The sequence below is a fragment of the Erpetoichthys calabaricus genome, chromosome 2 (assembly GCF_900747795.2).
Source record: "Erpetoichthys calabaricus chromosome 2, fErpCal1.3, whole genome shotgun sequence".
NCBI classification, from domain to species: Eukaryota; Metazoa; Chordata; class Cladistia; order Polypteriformes; family Polypteridae; genus Erpetoichthys; species Erpetoichthys calabaricus.
Genome location: NC_041395.2, coordinates 264,488,219 through 264,508,254, shown reverse-complemented (window position 1 = coordinate 264,508,254; position 20,036 = coordinate 264,488,219). Strand labels below are relative to the sequence as shown.

General features: G+C 35.1%; 1 protein-coding gene across 1 annotated transcript in view; it reads left to right on the top strand.

The window, feature by feature from the left end:
• The window catches only part of plce1 (phospholipase C, epsilon 1), a 310,336-nt gene that overhangs the window by 176,478 nt on the left and 113,822 nt on the right, over positions 1-20,036 (top strand). Inside the window, 1 exon segment of the mRNA XM_051923099.1 lies at positions 15,949-16,265. Coding sequence (XP_051779059.1) covers positions 15,949-16,265 — 317 coding nt within the window.

The window sequence follows — 20,036 nt, the reverse complement described above, 5'->3', positions numbered from 1 at the left end:
TGCTGGAGCCAATCCCAGCCAACACAGGGCACAAGGCAGGAACCAATCCTGGGCAGGGTGCCAACCCACCGCAGGACGCACACAAACACACCCAAACACCAAGCACACACTAGGGCCAATTTAGAATCGCCAATCCACCTAACCAGCATGTCTTTGGACTGTGGGAGGAAACCGGAGCGCCCGGAGGAAACCCACGCAGACACGGGGAGAACATGCAAACTCCACGCAGGGAGGACCCGGGAAGCGAACCCAGGTCCCCAGATCTCCCAACTGCGAGGCAGCAGCGCTACCCACTGTGCCACCGTGCCGACCCTGTATATACTTGTGCACCTTAAGTAATTTTTGAATTAGAAGGTCAATATTTAATTTGGTTGGAAAATGATTTGAAACTAGACAGTATCTAAATATGAAACTAATATGTAATCCTACTTCAGTAATTCAAGATTTAATAAAAAATCATAACATTTTGGGTATTTTTCTTTTATGTATATAATAACTATTCATGTATTCCTTTATTAAAGGACAAGTTTAGTATTTTTATTAGTTATTTCCTCACAATCATGGAATATATTAATTTGCCACATAAAATTGCAAATTAATCCCATCAATCAAAACTCCAACATAAACATAAACATAACTCAGTTACAACAGAAAAGTTAATTTTTAGTCTGATGTGACGAGGCGAGAAAACTTTGGCCTGTCAGGGCAGTAAGCAGGACTCCTCCTGGCAAAAGTGTCAAAACGAGACAAACACCTCCTGGAATGGACCACTAATCAAAGACCACCTGATGGAGAGAGATTGTCTTAAAAGCATAGACTGAAAGGTGAAAAGAGTATTTCGTGTACTCACCTTTAGAGTCTTAGGGTCCATTGATAAAAGGGGCAATTATGTGTGTTCAAGCAACTTAGGGCACTCAGGCAGCAAAGCAATAGGCCTAGGCAAAGTAACAGAGACACAATGCTCATACAAGAGGTGGTTAATCAAAATCAAAACTATAGGCCCAGACTGTAAGGTTATGTATAGTAGGAATGAGTGATACCAGGCAAAATTGTACCTGGAACCTGAAAACAGGGTAGTTTTTTGGTGGATTGAAAAAAAAATGTGTCAACAATAGGAGATGATGGGTTGATAATACTAGCAAAAGCAGGCACCAGGAGGGACAACTCAGTTGAAAAAGTAATTAATAATGGACTAGATGGAGCATTAGCAGCCATTGTGCAGACAGGAGAAAGTTGAACAACGGAAGAGATAGTATATCTGTGTGTTTATAGCTCAAATAATTCAGCATCACATAGATTGTGGTGACTCTATATAATTGCTTCCCCTCCAGCCCTTAATAGCTGGGGGTGGTCAGTTAGCAGTGATGCAAAGGTGATCCCGCTCCTTGGTGGTTTGTCCACAAAATACAAAGAATACAGAAGAACACGCTTAAGTACATACAAAATCATGACAACACTAAACAATGAAAACAAAACAAAAAATACATATATACATTAAATACACAAAAGAAATGCATAACAATGAGCAAAGAAGATATATGAAAGAAAAATAAATATAAGGCAGAAGACACATCTTGGCTGAAACATGACCAGAAAAACAAAAAAAAATTGTTATATCAAACACAATATCTAGAGCAATTTAAAGTCTGAATTAATAAGATACCAAAGGAAACTGGAAAAAACTAGGCTCAATTATCAATTATTTGTCTATCTATATACTGTATATATACTAGATCTTTCACTTTGTTTATGATCACAAAGCACTTAAAAATGAGCAATATTTCAATAGTTAAAGTCTACAGTAATCAGAATTATAAAAAAGTAGCATATATGCCATCCTTTGAATCAATTAATAAATACCACAAAAAGAAGACAACCTGGTCACACTAGTGAAATGAAAATAATTTCAATATTACAGAAAATGAAATGTGCATGTAATAAGGGCAAACAACAAAAGACTGTACCCATCAAAGGAACATCATTTTCAATGGAATATAAATAAGGTGGATTATTGAATCATGATAACCACAGGAAAGACTAACCTAGTCAACAGTATTAAATTATATTTGTAGTTCAGGAACGCTAGAGCCATGATGAATTTGTAGAAAATGATCAAAATTATTTAACATTTACCCGTATAAAATGTAAGAATTTCCAAAACATTTCTGTGTAATATTAAATTGTCATAAGCGCATTGAATGCCAGTTTCTAAGACTGTAGTGATCAAAGATACTTAGCGTTTCAAAGTCAAGAATGTGCCAAGAAACTCGAGTGACTTCTGTGTTCCTGCTGAATCTGAAAATTCAGTTAACAGCGACAGATCAAAGATGATATATTATACCTTTGAATTTATTTGTGATGCTCAGGTTGGCATTTTGCAATGTAACACTTGTATTTTATGTACATATTTATATCAAGAATACTGTAAGCAGTGATAGTGACCTTGTCAATGACCAAATACACTGTTTATAGAAATATGAAGTCTTTTTGCTTTTCAGTTTAATGTTATTGGATTATGTTATCCTGTAGAGAAGTGTTTTCTTAGTTATAAGTCTGAAAACAATTCTATAAAGCTGTACACAGTCCAAAATGTGATATGAACATTTTCAGCTGCAACAGTCATTTTGTTTTGGAGTAAACAGAAAATTTAAAATGTTATGTGAGGGGCGGTGAACAGGAAATTACTTGCAGATCACTACAGTACTTCGGTGATCCATTTGGGAATTGAAACTGATAATTTGAGCTTATATGTGACCAATTTTGCTTAGCTAATTTTTAGGAGCATTTCTTGATACTGTAAATGTTAATAAAATCAACAAGAAAAAAATTTCACACCTTCTACTAGCTGCAGACCATTTTTACAGTATCATTAAGGAGACAGTATTGGTCATGTAATATTATGTGTAAAAGTATGCGGTGTATAAAAATAATTATTGACAGCTTGATCATTTTATATATCTAATGAACTGCATCCATCGCTGATGGCAAGCCATCACAGCACCACATCATGATGTGCATTTAACCTATCCAAGTCTGCCTCCTATAAATGCATTGTACCTAGCTATTAAGGTAAATCTAAAAGCAAATCATGACAGAGAAATTTAATTACAGGTGCTTTAAGAAGTTAAGTTACAAGTTTCTAAACACACTGAAACTAGTAATTTCTTATTTATTTGATGTTTAAATCATATGGTACCATTATTTATTTTTATCTAATATCATCAGTTATGCATGAAACTATTTACTTGTATTGTTAAAGTTCAAATTATTTATTAGGTATTTGTTCATGCACTATATGGTTGACATTTTCAATCATGTTGTGCATGGAATTGTGTGTGCCTCTCAAACCCTGCCTTATATGGAAACCCACTGTACAGCTTCTAACTAGTACTGGCAGTTCCGGACTAATTTAATAGATAAAAAAATAAAAAAGTTGAACTGGTTTTGATGCACAAATGTGCTCTAATGTTTGTATCTTTGGTGCAGTCAGGACACTCATGATAGGTGTGGATGTGAAAAGAACAGTGCAACCTAGAATCAAAAGAGGGTAGCAGAACTGTGGCAGTGTTGAAAAAGCCTAAACCTGGCCATCAGCTGTGTGAAAAGCTTTGACTAGGTTGGCCAGAAGCACTGCTCTTTACAGCAATTCAATAGACAGACTGTAAAACCTACATTTTACCCATTGATTTCTGCAGCTTCATATAACTGCTCAAAGGTGAGAACACTTAAGTGCCCTAGATGACAGTAAAAATCTAGTCTAGTCTTTACTACATAATTGTGCAGTAACAATACAAGTCTATAAATAAATATATGAATTATTGCCCATTCCTTAAAATGTAACTTAGGTGAGTGTGTGTTCAAACAGCCAAACCTGTGAAACCTGATAACTCTTTGAATGGTAAGAATACATTAGAAACAAAATGTATTTATTTTAAATTCATAAATTAAACCTGTGTTTAAGTTTGCATGTTCTCCCCGTGTCTGCGTGGGTTTCCTCCGGGCGCTCCGGTTTCCTCCCACAGTCCAAAGACATGCAGGTTAGGTGGATTGGCGATTCTAAATTGGCCCTAGTGTGTGCTTGGTGTGTGTTTGTGTGTGTCCTGCGGTGGGTTGGCACCCTGCCCAGGATTGGTTCCCTGCCTTGTGCCCTGTGTTGGCTGGGATTGGCTCCAGCAGACCCCCGTGACCCTGTGTTCGGATTCAGCGGGTTGGAAAATGGATGGATGGAAACCTGTGTTTATTTCATTTAGTAACTGTGCCTTCATTAACTACCAACCCCTTACTGCTTAACAGCTTTTCTATCAATCTACTATGCTTTCATTGTGTATTTCTATTTGATATTTTTTGGTGTTTTGATACACTGTCAGTCATGTCATATCATATATATGATATTTTATTGTACTTTTATTATGTTTGTTTTTCAGATATTGTTTTTGTATGCTTTGTAAGCTGTTTAGCTCTCATGTCTGCCCTGCTCTTGTCTATAATGTGAGGCCTGCCTCTGACCCATTCAATTTTACTATATTGCTTAGGAAACTCATACTGTATATTGAAAGTCACATTGTGGGTAATAAATCTCCCATAACAAATAAAAAATTGAATTCTGTAATGCTTTACAATTTTAGATTAGATTATTTTGACTATTGCTCTTGTGAAAGCCATTTGTGTTTTACTTTGTACTTGGATTTAGATTAGATTAGATTACATTAGATAAACTTTATTAATCCTAGCAGGAAATTCACATGCATACAGCAGCAGAAACATAAAAAACAAGGATCAGACTCTCAGGGCAAATAATACAGCCAATCAATCAATCAACGTGTAAAGATAGATAGATAGATAGATAGATAGATAGATAGATAGATAGATAGATAGATAGATAGATAGATAGATAGATAGATAGATAGATAGATAGATATTTCAAAATGGTATTACAAAAGAAACTTAACCAGTACCTGGGCAGAAAAGACCACCAGTGGTGTTTCTTAGTTTCATTAAGAATAAGATTAGCTTTTTGAGGTTTTAATGAGATTTAACAATGTGGGCAGTCTTTGTGGCAGTTATTTATTAGAAGTGTTTCAGACAGAGTGATATTTACCTGCATAATCCTGACCTGGCTTTGGCTTTGTAAACAGTAAAGTGTATTAGTTTTTTATTAATTTAATTTCCCTCAATTTTACCATTACTGCTTCATGTGTTATTAACCTACTATTTGAATTTGTATAGTTATATATATATATAGCAGACCCCCGTGACCCTGTGTTCGGATTCAGCGGGTTGGAAAATGGATGGATGGATGGATATATATATATACACACACACAACCCCCTTGTTTACTTGCTTTTTTCAAGCCCATGTCTGGCATGTTCAACAGTGAGAAAACAGCTACTAACTCACAGCAGAAAACTGTCTATCCAGCCATCCATCCATTTTCCAACCCGCTGAATCCGAACACAGGGTCACGGGGGGTCTGCTGGAGCCAATCCCAGCCAACACAGGGCACAAGGCAGGGAACCAATCCCGGGCAGGGTGCCAACCCACCGCAGGACACACACAAACACACACTAGGGCCAATTTAGTATCACCAATCCACCTAACCTGCATGTCTTTGGACTGTGGGAGGAAACCGGAGCGCCCGGAGGAAACCCACGCAGACATGGGGAGAACATGCAAACTCCACGCAGGGTGGACCCGGGAAGCGAACCCGGGTCTCCTAACTGCGAGGCAGCAGCGCTACCACTGCGCCACCGTGCCGCCCGAAAACTGCCTACTGTATAAAAAATGATTTCCTCAAAAAAAATCAGGGAAAAAAAGCTTGAATCAAGACTAAACTTTTGCCTAAAATACAAAGCTGTCAGTTATAGTAATGTGTATATTCAGCAAATGTCTACTAATGCACATGCTAACTTCTTATTCTTTCTATGTTGCCCTGAAAGAACTTCGGCAATGCATGTAAGTTTTGTATGGCTTCCATTGTTATTATGGGTGAGTGTGATCCTCAGTTTTTTAGAGTTCAGATCTACAAGTCACAGATGGGTGATTTCAGTTCTTAGTGAGTTTGGACTTCCATACAAATATGGGTATTAGGCTGTCTTGTTCTGTGGCTTCAGATTTACTTTTGACTTTAAACAGAGTATCTCTAACTATTTTAAGGTTACTAACATATGACCTGTGACCTTTAGATCTGTTTTATCAATGACAGATGTCTGGGTTTCTTTTACTTTTTTGTTCAGTTTGGCTGTTTGTTTCAGCATTGTTGCATAGTGTTGCAACACCCCTCACCTTAGTTGTAGCCCAAGGTCTCCTTTCTGCCTGTAATGATAGGAGGTGGCAGTAGGTGGAGGGGGTGAGAAAGAGAGAGCTCCTAAAACAATATAATTTACAAAAACTCATTAGTGTTGGAGAGAAGTTCCCAGACAGTCTTGATTTTGACATGGATCGCCTCAAAGAGGTAGCTGTTACCTTGGATAATGTGAGAACTGGGACACTTTGACTTGTGAGAAGAGGAGAGCAAAGCTGGGTGGGCTGTACAGAGGTAGAGTCTCACAGTAGGTGATCTGTGAGATGGAGCAATGGAAATGAAGTAGCCTGTGGTCCTTTTCACAAACTACTTGAAAAGTGTAAATATTCATGTTTTTGACCTGAATACAAACTGTGGGAAGTTGGGAAGGTACTGTTTGTGGAACTGCCATCAGTTCTGTGCCAGTAGCAAATATCTGTTAAAGCTCTAGCAACTTTGAAGCTCATATTCACTCTGAAAAACCTAGTGGATAAAAAGGAGTTTTATGAGAAATAACAATTCAAAATAGTTTATTTTTCATAAAACTTTTTATTAAGCTTATTTTTGCAACCAGTGAAGACTTCCGGCTTCATTTTTTCCTTAGATGTTAAGATTTATTTTGTTAATAGAAAAGAAAACTAGATTTACAGTGAGAGTATATTTGCATGATTTTTTCTTTTTTTTTTTGTCATTAACGAAGATAAGCAGCAATCCTATAACTGTTTAAAAGGTTTAAGTAAGAAATGGAATAAATCCAAGTTTAAATTATTTTTATAAGGAAAAGTTGTAAGGATTAATTTCTTTGCAGGCATGTGTCCAGAGTTGATTACCCTCCAAACTCTTTGTAAAACCAGATTATGGTCATCCTAGTAAAACTGAATCTGTGTCTTCTTGTTCAGTGGGGATGGTGGGAGGGCGCAGCATGTTAATTTAAAATGTTTTATTCCAGTACTTCTAACTGTAGTGGTGTAAGTGTTTAATATATTCTCTGACCTTGACAACAGCTGTCACTTGCTTATGAGTCTTATATTAAAGCAGGTCTTGACAGTTTCCTGCTATGCTATCTAAAATGGTCAGTTCCTGTGCGGAAGTTATCCAAAGTATTTAATATGCGTAAATGGGAATGGTATGTTTGGAAACAAGATATTAAGCCTGTGTAAGACATTAGCCCTCTCCAATCAGTTTGAAAACAATGAAAACTCCTGTAATACCTTTTGTTACGTTTCTTGTCTTATCCTATTAGTTCCAAGTAGGCTTTCAAATAACTTTGATTTGTGTGATACGTTACTAAGAATACTTAAGTAGTGCTAATTATTTTTTTATCAATGAAGGGCACTACCAATATTAGTGACTTGACTGCGAATATACAACAAATGTTCCATAAACAAGCAGTGACAATTAGAAAAAAGACACCTTATTCCTCACTTTACTAAGACATTATTCCTATTTGTTGAATTTCAGCTATGTTCTTCCCTTTTCTCATAGGTATTGCCCAAGAAACCGACCATTTGTACCACATTCTGAGATTCCCATTCTAGCCAGCTTGTACTTAATAGGAATGTCTGTCCATTTTAGCTCACCCATTACTTCTCTTTAGGAAAATCATTCCTTGTCTAGTGCACACTGTTTTGATTACTTCCAAAGATGATAAAGAGATGATAAAAAAAGTCCTAAAATTAGAACTTAATTAAATAAGTGTATTAAATGGTTAAATTAAACTATCAACTCCCTGCGACCCTGTTCAGGGCTAAGTGGGTTAGAAAATGACATGACATGACATAAATTGAATCAAATAAAATCAGCAACCTAAAGCTAAAAATGAAACAGAAAAAAACAAAAATGTAACTGTAAACTAGCAGCAAAAGGTACCTAAGCCAAAAATACTAGTCTAAAATTCTTAATTCTTAAAACCATTAATTCGATTCTAACCATGATTTAAAAGTAAAAAAAATTATATTGTAACCAGGCAAAAGCACAAAACAAAAGGAGCAGGGAAAATCTGCAAAAATAAAGAAAAGCTAAAGCAAGAGCAACACAATCCTAATGTATAGCACCATACTCAATTTCTTGGTCTGGGTACCTAGAACTAATAATCCCTTTCACTGATGTGACAGATTCTCCTAATTTTATCAACCCTACTTATAACTGGAAAGTAGCACCATTGTGCTAGTGATAAATCAATAGAATGATCTTACATTCAGTATACCAACATTAATCCATCCATCTATCTTCCTATATCACTTAGGATCGCAGGGCAGCTGGAACCTATCCTAGCAATCATCAGGTGCAAGGCAGGAACAGTTCCCAGGCAGAGTGCCAGCCCATTGCTGGGCAAACACACACACCCTAGGGCTAGTTTAGCAATACCAATTCACCTAACCTGCCGGTCTTTGGACTATGGGAAGAAACCAGAGCACTTAGAGGAAACCTATATGAACAAACTCCACACCTAGAGCAACCAGGACATGATCCCTGGTCATCCTATTGCAATGCAGCAGCAAATCTCAGTATAAAGATTGTTCTGTTTTTCACTCTCCAAACATGCTAGGTTTCTCTTTTAGGTATAGTTTACATTCTGGTAAAAATGCTGTGGCATCATATGAATAAGAAAATAAATAACGCAAAATTGTTTCTTGTTCTGAATTGTGTTGTTTCCTTATTGATTTAAGACAGAGTTAGACTATGCTGTGAAATTTGGCATCATAAAATGTTAGGTTAAGTAGCAACCTGACTGCTTTCATTTTCTGAAACAGTCTGAAATATTACTTAGTACTGGCTAGTTTAAGTCAACAGTAGGTGTGTCTAATAAGGGATTCATACAGGATGCTACATTTAAAGCTGCCTGTGATTAAATTTTCCTTAGGTTTTAATTAAGTTTTCACTAATCTATTTTTATTGTTGCATTAAACAAATGAAAAATGATTGGTGATTTTTTTTTTTAGCCAGGTTTTTTTTTAATCTCAGCCTGTGCAATGGTGCTTTCAGAAGTCCATGGCACTATATGAAATAATGTTCATCTCCCTTCAAAATTAGAAGCAGAGAAGCTGTCACTAAACTTATTACTTCTTAGTATGTGCTTGGAGGGATTGTTATAATGTTTCTTCTCCTGATCTTTGCCAATCTCACCTTGCTCATTCGACATAAGTATACTGTACCTAGATTTAACTGATTTTTGCAATTATCAAGTTCATCTTAAAGCTTGTGAACAAAGAATATGGTGTGGATGTTGTGTTTGAAAATGGCCTGCAGATGATTCAGTGTAGCAGGTACAAAATAGATCAGTTTTTAGATCAGTTGCTCCCATTGATTAACTACTGTCCTAAGTGAATATGAAAGTTATACATTAAAACATCATTTTGGCAAATAAATTTGTTCTATAGATGTCATAATTGCTCATTTTGTATTATGGATAATGTAAAATGTGCCCTGATTTGGTGTCTTAAGAATCCAGTCATCCATTACATCAAATGTTGGGCATGTCTGTGTGTAATTAATGGACACATCTTAATCTCATTTTAAATGGAGTTCTTAATAAAGATAATTACTCTTTCAGTTTGTGCATAGGGATGTTATGTGAATCACATTTACGGTAACCTACAGGTGGGAATTTAGTTTGATAATTTACTAATATTTCATTTTAATTCTTTAGCCACCACATTATACTGAACATAATTTAAAGAGAAAGTTCATAAGGTGAGTGTCCACTTTAGTTTTTTTTGTCACTCACTTCTTCCATACGTCCTAGCAGTGACTTTCTATCTATATCATTCCTCACCACTCTCAAGTAGTCATGGCAATTGGTACAATGTTGGGTCTGTTCTACCAGCAGACAAGATTAAATCTGAGATTCACCCCAAACATCTGAATGTTCTTTAAGTACTGTGTCCTGTGATATGTCTTTTATTATTTCCTATCAAAGAAAGACACTTAAATTTCACTTTCAGGTTCCCAGCTTGGCAAATTACACTCAGTCAACGCATCATCAATAGAAGAACACCCTTGACATGCTTTTTAAACATGGAGAAACCTAATAGGCAGTTAATTATTTTAACTGAAAATTAGTTCCAGCACAATTTTCATGTAAAGTAGGGATATCTTCTCTTTGCCAGATCCACGTTATTTGACTGTTCTTCATGGACCCCAAATATGAGCTTTTCTGTACCATATACACTATGGATGTTGAGGTAAAAATTTAAGGATGATTGAATTAGTGTTTGTCAGCAGAAGTTCAAAGATTTTGTACATTACACTAGGAAGAATGAAAACTTTAAATGGTGTTGGACGAATTAATTGAAGAAAACTTAACCATTTAAATACTATGTATATAAATATTAAACTTTTGATTATGTATAAGACAAAACCTGTTTTAAAGCTAAAAAAAAAAAGAGAGCATCTATTTGCTCTCTTTGTTTTGACTCGTATGCTTTATTAGCCTGTACCATTTTAATCCTGTTTAAAACATTGGCTCTTAATTTGAGTCCAGGGCCCACCTGTGACTCTAGGGTCTTATGCCAGCTATTGCGCAAATCAGAAAGTCGCTTTGCCTGTAAAAGGTCTTATTGTTAAATTAGTTAGTCTTTTTCCTCATATTCTCGATTCTAACCATGATTTAAAATTTAAAAAAATTTATATTGTAACCAGGCAAAAGCACAAAACTTTCAGACAGGCACAGTAGAGTTTGACATTTGTAATGAGTTAGCCACACTACCTGCCAAAGACAGGTAGCAGAATAATTTAAAATTATTTGTTATTTCATGCCCAGCATGTATCTTTAGCACTTTGCCTCGGTATGTTTGTGTGTCTATACCTCTATCGAACGGTGTTCCCATAAAGCCTGCTTCTTCTTTATTTTTTATTTTAATTTATTCTTTATTTTTGAGTTGCCTTTCTAGCCTTCTGTCCGGTTTTACACTTCTCATCTTTGAAGGTGATTGTCAGTGTGCCTCCTATGCCTTCACACCTCCTCATGTTTCTTACTCTCATGCTCACACTTCCTCTTTCAATCACATCACCAAAGCCAGGGACTGGACATACACACAGACTTTATTGTCATTATGTAGTAGATTTAGCAATATATATATATATTTGGAAACAGATTTCAAAACTTACCTCTTTTTAATCATGTTCTTTAATAATTTTTAATACAGTTTTTTCTGTGATATCTTCTCTCTTAATTATATCTTGGTAATGACAATTAATGATGAGTAGAGTAGAAACGGAGCCCTGTGTAAAGTGACAAGTGATACTGTATATTGATAGGAAAAATAGTTGTAAATATGTTTGTTCACATTTGTTTCCCTCATTATTTATCAAGACTTTTTAATAGAACCATATTATATATATATATGTATATATATATATATATATATATATATATATATATATATGTCTAAAATGTCTAAAAACATATATATATATATATATATATATATATATATATATATATATGTCTAAAATGTCTAAAAACATATATATATATATATATATATATATATATATATATATATATATATATATACACACAGTATATATATATATATAAGTCTAAAATGTTTTCAGTTAATAAAATTACTTACATTGTTACGATTATTGTATATTTGGCAGAAACAGTTACCCAGTATAACTTGCATTATCATCAGGGTGCCTACACTTGTTTACATGTATTTTATGCAACTGGTGCACAAATAGGCAGAAATTACAGGTCATGCAGAGAGTCAGAGACAGGGATTAAAGCTAATTACCTTATAAAGTCTAGCACCTACACCACACTGTATGGCTTGCAATTTACAAGTCACATTTTAATCAATTTAATGTTGATTTTATAAAAACTTTATATTTAAATCAGTCTTGTTTTAAAATATTAATATGAAATATACAGCCGAAAAAACAATCATCAATCCATTTGCCCGTTTGTATATTTCTTAAAATGCACTGAACAGTTAATTATTATGAGGTGTTAAAATCTTTAATCACAGCATTCTGTGCAAGACGTGAATCAAAAGTAGATGGAATGCCAGGAATCCTTGACAAATTTATATTTATCCACACTTGTTAAATTTTGAGACACAAATTATCTTTACATATATAAGATTATATGAGAAGAATTGAATGTCCTATGTAGAACTGGATATAAAATATATTCCAAAGCACATCAATTTACGTAAAGGGCTTGGTATACAGTATGTGTCTAAAAAATACTTAAGAGTTGACAACTGTGGCTTGTTTCAGTAGACGTGTTAGGTGTTTACTTCTAATATGCTGAATTTTATTTACTTTTGAATGGTCCTTACCCAGTTTCTGGATGCTCGATGTGGCCCTCTGGTGTCGCAAACGTTAGTTTTTATGTATGGGTAACATGACCTCAGTGAACTAGAGTGGAATGGGTGGCCTCCATGTCTCTCATTCAGCACGTCAGGTTTCATTGCACGCTGCAGCAGCTGCCAACTGACAGTTATATGCGAGCAGGAGACGCTCTCTCTGTACTTTTCCTGAAGCAACCATACCTGTTCTTTTCTCTTTCCAATGAAGTCGCTCAGCATAACTGGTCTACTTTTTAAAAAGTAAGTTTTGGACATAGTTGACTGTATATTCTTTCAAAAAATTCAGGTCTATTTTTCAGCTATCAATAGCTTCAAATGCTGTACATCAAAGTTCTCAGTATGACATAAATCTACTGTTTATTGAATAGTTTATAGGTATGAGAGACTAATGGTTTTGAGGTTTGATGATTTAGTTTTTTTTTTCTTAACAGAGTTACTAAACTTTTTCTTTACTTAAATGCTGTACATCACATTAATGAATAGTGGTTGTCATTTTTTTCATTAATCACCATTTCTGCCACATGACTGTTGTGTTAAAGAAATTGGCATGATTTGTCCTAATACTGAGACCTACTTCAGAATTAGAATTTGTGACAATATTGGATCAAACGTAAAAGACTAAAGAGTATACTTTTATTGAAGTTTAGATGAAAAAAATTATATTGGTGGAATACATTGATTTTTATTGATAGTCATTATTACTAGTAATTATTAGGTGCTATACACAAATGCACAGTTTGTGCAGTGTTTAACAATGTTGTTCCACTGCTCTATTTTATTAATTCTATAAAGTTATTTGAAAATTAAAATAACACTTTTAATTAAATGTTCCTTATTCCATGTATCTTATAATCTACCATGGGTGTATATCTTATAATTACTAGAATTCTGTCATTTTCAGTTTTAGCAGAAATGCATTTCTTAATTATAGATATCAATACAACAAATCAAACTAAAATAAAAAAGAGACAAAAATGCAAGTGCCACAATTACAGAAAAATATTGATAGCAATTTAGGTGCTAATAGTTTTACAGTGATTAGATCCTATGCCTGGTGGTTGTCTGTGTAATGTGTGCGATCTATGTTTTGGGAAATCCTTAAGCAGTGTTAAATTATACCTGCAACTTTTGCTTGTTTTTTGTTCCTGAGTAAGGTTTCACATTAGATTACCATATTATTGAATGCTTGTCCATATGTCAAGTAGCCACTTCTGGCCAGTACAAAGAATTCAACAGCAAAAATTACTCCGCTTAGATAGACCATTGAACATTTCATTTTGCTTTCATTGTGAATTGAAAAGTATAGAGACATATAGGTTTTAAATTAAAAACACTAGATGAGAGATTGTTCATGATACCTACAAAGTTTAGTGAAAAGAGAATTGATAAAATAATTTTGATTAATTTTGGATATAATGCAGACTTAGTTAGTTCTCATTTATCTTACTCATGTCTAAATTTGAGAGAAAAGGGTGCTTAAGTTATGAAAAGAGAAGGTATGTTTTAATGCACAATTTTTATGATGCTTCAGCCCCTCTAAGTGGTCAGTTAAGTCTTCCTTAGTCTCTGTTGCGGGCCACAGGTATACTGTGAAAAAAACCATTTAAGGCTTCCAGAGCAGTTCAGAAGCTAGCAAATTTTCTATAAATTTCTCGCACCATTTCAGAGACCATATGTTATTATAAGAAATGTACTGTGGACATGTTGGACCCGGACACCGACAGGCCGATACAGAAAGTCTTCAACAACACACGTTTATTACAACCCACACCCCCCAAGACAATATACAGTGCACAATCACCTAGACACAGTCTCTTAGGACTCCTCTCTGCTTCTTCGGCCGCCTCCAACTCCTCACTGGCAAGCTCAGTCCTTCTCCCACCCAACTCCGGCTCCCTGATTGGAGTGAGGCGGCCCCTTTTATTCAGTCCCTGGATGTGTTGCAGGTGGCCCCTGATTAACATCTGGCAGCACTTCCGGGTGTGTCGGAAATGCTGCAAGGGAATTCAGTCTTCCTTCCGGCAGCACTCCCAAGTATGCATATTCAAGTCCAGGGGCTATCCAGGCGCCCCCTGGCGGTGGCTACGGTGGAGCATAGGGTTGGATCCCTCATCTCAGTGGCCCCCGTAGAACCCAGGGGCACTGCCCCCTTGTGGCCCAGGGAAAACACTGCCTTCCTTCCGGTATTTCCGTACGTCCGGCATCCCTGTGGGGCAAGGTCCCTGGACGTCTGTCACAGTACATAAATATAAACTAAATAATACATTGATTTATAATTGCTATTCATGCATAGTGCACAAAGCACTGTTTAAGAAAAAAGTTAAAAACATGATGAAAGTTGACATTAAGTTTGATACAACAAGTCCATATAATGAAAGTGTTTCTTTATAAAAATTCCTGTATCTCATGATTTAGTTATTTTTAAATTATATTGAAACTTCAAATATTGCTAATATTGATTTTTCTACTAATAGTTTAAATAATGTTTGAAAATTATATTACTGCATGAGAATTTAAGAAATGTGTTTTTCACATGACATTTATTTACCAAAAAGATCATTTATGTTTTGTAATCAATGTACATTAATTTCTTTCCAGATGTGTGGAGTACTTCTTTAAATGCTTTACATTTTTAACTCTTTAACTTTTGCTGCAAATAATATTTTTAATCTTTACAAATATGCATAATAGTACTCATTAAATGTAATTTTGTAAGTGCAATTTTTTTTGTGTAAGCAAGTATCACTGAGAACCATAACCAACCCCTGAACTGGATATCATCCATTACAGGTTATGCCCATCCTTATAAATACTGGGCAAGTTTAGAGTTGTCAGTTACTATAACACACACATTTTTGTGATGTGTGACAAATATTTGTGCTCCTGGAGAAAAAAAAAACACAGGTTTATATTTGTTATTGCTAATTTGTTTATTGCCAAACTATCACCCAGAAATTTAAAATATTTTTTAATACTATCTTATAGATAATACTAATTTCTAATATAGTAATTTTGATTATTTTCCATGTGCTGTATCTTTCCATATCACCCATTTTAATGACTTAGGGACTTTTTCCATGCAGATTTTAACATGGATAAATTGAAGATACACTGAAAATAGAAGAAAAAACTGAAGATAAACCAAAAGTAGGACATATAGTGCTTAAGTACATATCAACTCTAGACTCCATTCATAAAATATTACTTACCACTGATTTAACGGTTTGGAGAAAAAGGCATATATTTTTGACTGCTAAAGGTGATAAATGTTTCTAAGTTCTTTTTCTGATTTGTTAAGTTTCATCTCATAAATACAGATTTTGTTGTTTACTCCTTTATTTCCTTTAGATCGTCAGTTGTACTCAACCATGGCAGGTTCAAATGCTGTACCATCAAATGTAGCAGGAATCAGTAAAGAACTTGTGGATTTAAGGCATCTGATCCAGTTTCCTGAAGAGATTGCCAGCATTCTGACAGAACAAGAGCAAGAACTGTACCGCAGAGTTCTTCCTATTGATTACCTTTGCTTCTTAACTAAGGATCTGAGCAGTCTAGATTGTCAGCACAGGCAGTCTCTTCTTAAAATGTCCGTGGCTGCACCTGCCTTCTCTGAAAATAGCATCAGCAGCAATACCATTGAAGATCTTGTTGCACGCTTTAATGAGGTAGGAAGATGTGAAACATTTGTCTTTTGACTTCTTGCAGTTTGATAAGAAATCATGCCAAATTGTGCGAGTCTGAGTGTTCCTTATTCCATTGTAATAATAACTTCAGAAGTACTGTAAATACACAGCATGTATTTTAGTTAATACATTCATTTACTGTTTATAATTTATTCCTGTGGAGTAATTGTTTGTGATATATTTTTAAATGTGTATAGAATATAAAGAACCTTTCTAATATTTAAATAATCCTAACATGAACAGTGTTTGTCACTCATTATTATGTTTTTAATCAGTTTAAACTTGTTCAAACAGTATTGTTTAAAAACGCTTGTTTAGAACATTAAAACAATTTTGATGAGAAAAAAACATTTAGTCCAAAAAAGCTAACAATCCTGTTTCCCTGATTTTTCCAAAATAATGTCAAGTTGAATTTTCAAAGTTCCTAAAGCATAATTTATTCTATATGACTATGGTTCACTGTTCAAAGGAAAACTTTGTAATGTTTGTGCAAAATCTACATTTGACAAGTTACCATTTGTGTTCATGTGTTCTTTTTGAAGAACTTAATTTAAGGGAACCACTGGGATCCATTGTATGAATTTATTTGATGATTTAAAAGACTTAAGTCATGTCACCTCCTAAACTCCATCTGTTTAGGTGAATCAATATTAACATTGTTTAAATGTTTTACAACCAATGTTTCTTGCAGAAGCACCTATTATGAGAGTGTATGCACTGAGTTAAGAAGTCCCTCATAGTACCCACTCCAGCTCATTCCACCAATCCTTAATTGAAGACAAAAATACTTCACCCTTGCAGAGAATATTTTGGGTAATGTCACAACTTGCCTTTCTTAAATCATTGAATGGCTTGCCAGAACCTTTTTGAGGCAGTCCAGAAGTAATTTAACATGGACTTAGAAAACGTTTTTTCATTAAGAGGGTTTCACTTCAGCTGCTCCTGCAGCTGCTGAATGTTTAGCCTACTGGTACCACTCAGTCCAATCCAGAGACTGGCCTGCTAACACTGAATGGAAGACAGCCTCCTTCTTTAATACATGGGATCTTGTCAAAGTTAGAGGTGGAGCTCAAGGGCTACAGCTGAGTGCTATTCAGTCCCTGTGTTTGTAGTGTGACAGTTTTCTTGTACTTGGCATTAACTCGAGTCCTTATATTGTGGGGGTAGAATCAACCATGGGTGTATTTCGTCTCCTCTTCCGTTTGTTTTTGTCATGAGGTTGTCCAACAAATCAGTATAGCCATAGCAGTTTTGGGGAAATTATACAAGATTGTGGTGGTGAAGATGGACCCAAGCTTTTCTTTTTTTTTTTTTGCATTTTATTGATTTTATTTAAATCAAATAACATTTCATACAAGCAAGTCAAGTTTAACAGAACTAGGTTTGAAACACATCAGCCCCCACCCATGAGAAATAGAGCTAGGCCAGCTTAGTAAAACATTAAACTAGTAAAAATAAGTAAATAGATAAATTAGTAAATAAATAAAAATAAATGGAATAAAAAAGACGGGAGAGAATCTGCTTCCTCAGTTTAAATGCTTATTCTAAAATGTTATTGAATAGATCCTGCCAGGTTTTGAAAAAGTTTTGTACAGATACTCTTAAGTGAGAATTTGACTTTTTCCAATTTCAAATAGTACATTATTTAACATCAGTTACCCACTAACTTAATATAAATGAGTTAGGATTCTTCCAGTTAGGCAAGATAAGTCTACGTGTCATTAGTGTAGTAAAGGCAATTACAGTTTGTTTGTCCTTCTCCACTTTAAGCCCATCTGGAAGTATACCAAACACAGCTGTGAATGGATTAGAAGGAATAGTGACACCAAGGCTGTCTTGTCTGAAAGGCATTTAAAGATTTTGGTCCAGAATGATGTTAATTTGGTGTACGCCCAAAACGTGTGGCCCAGTGAGGCCGGAATTTGATTGCAGCATTCGCAGGTTGGATCTTGCCCTGGAAACATTTTGGACAATTTTAAGCGAGACAGATGTGCTCGATATATAATTTTTAATTGTAATTGTATGTTTTGCGCATATGGAGCTCAAGTGAATTCTGTGCATTGCTACCATCCACTCCTTTTCTGAGATGTTGAGTGAGAGATCCTTTTCCCACTGTACTCTTGGATCTTTGAAAGGGAGGGACTGTAAAATGTTTTATATATTACGGAGATGCTGTCTAAGTCCTCAAGACTGATCAATATTTTTTCCAACATAGATGTAGGTGTGAGGTGAGGAAAATTGGGCAGGTTTTCTTTAACAAAGTTTCTAATTTGAAGGTAGTGAAAGAAATGTGTTGCTGGAAAGTAAAATTTGGAGTGTAATTGTTCGTAGGACGCAAAGACGTTGACTATGTACAGATCTCTAAGTGATTTAATCCTGAGTGTTTTCCAGACATTAAAAACTGCGTACATTTGAGAGGGTGGACAAAGGTGGTTCTCGTGCAGAGGTGCCACAGATAAAAGCTTCTCTATCTTAAAATACTTCCTACATTGGTTCAATATTCTGAGTGAGTGAAGCACAATTGGGTTATTAGTATATTGGTGATGACTGGTACTTATCTGGGTACAAAGCAAGGAATATAAATAAGTACTGCAGGATTTTATTTCTATTGTGGACCAAGCCTGTGTATGTTCATCTGTTTGTGTCAATGTCCAGGTTTTTATCGCTTGTATATTTGCTGCGCAGTAATAAAATTGAAAATTAGGTAGAGCCATGCCACCTTCCACCTTAGGTCTTTGTAGGGTCGCCCTTTGGATACATGGATGTTTTGAATCCAAATAAATGAGGTTAGGGTTGAATCTAATTCCTTAAAAAATGATTTATTGATGTATATTGGAATATTTTGAAACAGAATAAGAAGCTTAGGAAGGATATCCATCTTGACAATGTTAATTCTTCCAGCTAAAGTGAGATGAAGGCTAGAGCATTTACGCAAGTCTTGCTTAATTTTTTTTATACAGGTGGCAAACTTTTGTTGATAAAGAGCTTTATATTTTCTTGTATGGTTTACCCCTAGGTATTTAAACTGATCTGCAATGATAAAAGGGAAGGTGTTCAATCAAATATTGTGTGCTTGAGAATTCACCGGAAAGAGCACACTTTTATTCAAATTAATTCTGAGACCAGAAATATTTTGAAATTCTGTTAGTGCTGTTAGGACTGCAGGCACAGTATATTGTGGATCTGATATATGCAGTACTATATCATCTGCATCTAGAGAAAATTTTTATTCAAGGCCTTCTCTGATAATCCCCTTTATCTCATAAGCATTTCTACAGTGAACTGTCAGTGGCTCAATGGTGATTGCAAAAAGCAGTGGTAACAAGGGTCATCCTTGTCTGGTACCACGTTCTAGTTTGAAGTAGTCTGAACAAATGTTGTTAATACAAACTGAAGCTTCTGGACTGATATACAGTAGCTTGATCCATGTTCGGGCCAAACCCAAATTTCTCCAATGTAGTTAAAAGATAGTTCCATTCAACCATATCAAATGCTTTTTCTGCATCCAATGATAATAATATCTCTGGGGTGTTAGACTTTGTGGGTGAATATGTTACATTACACAGGCATAAAAGATTGGAAGCTAAGTGTCTGCCTTTAATAAATCCAGTTTGGTCTTGTGATATTACCGAAAGAAGCACTTTCTCAATCATTCTAGCTTGGGAGAGTATCTTAACATCATTATTCAGAAGTGAAATTGGTCTATATGATGCACATTTTAATAAGTCCTTATTTTGTTTAGGAAAGACTAAT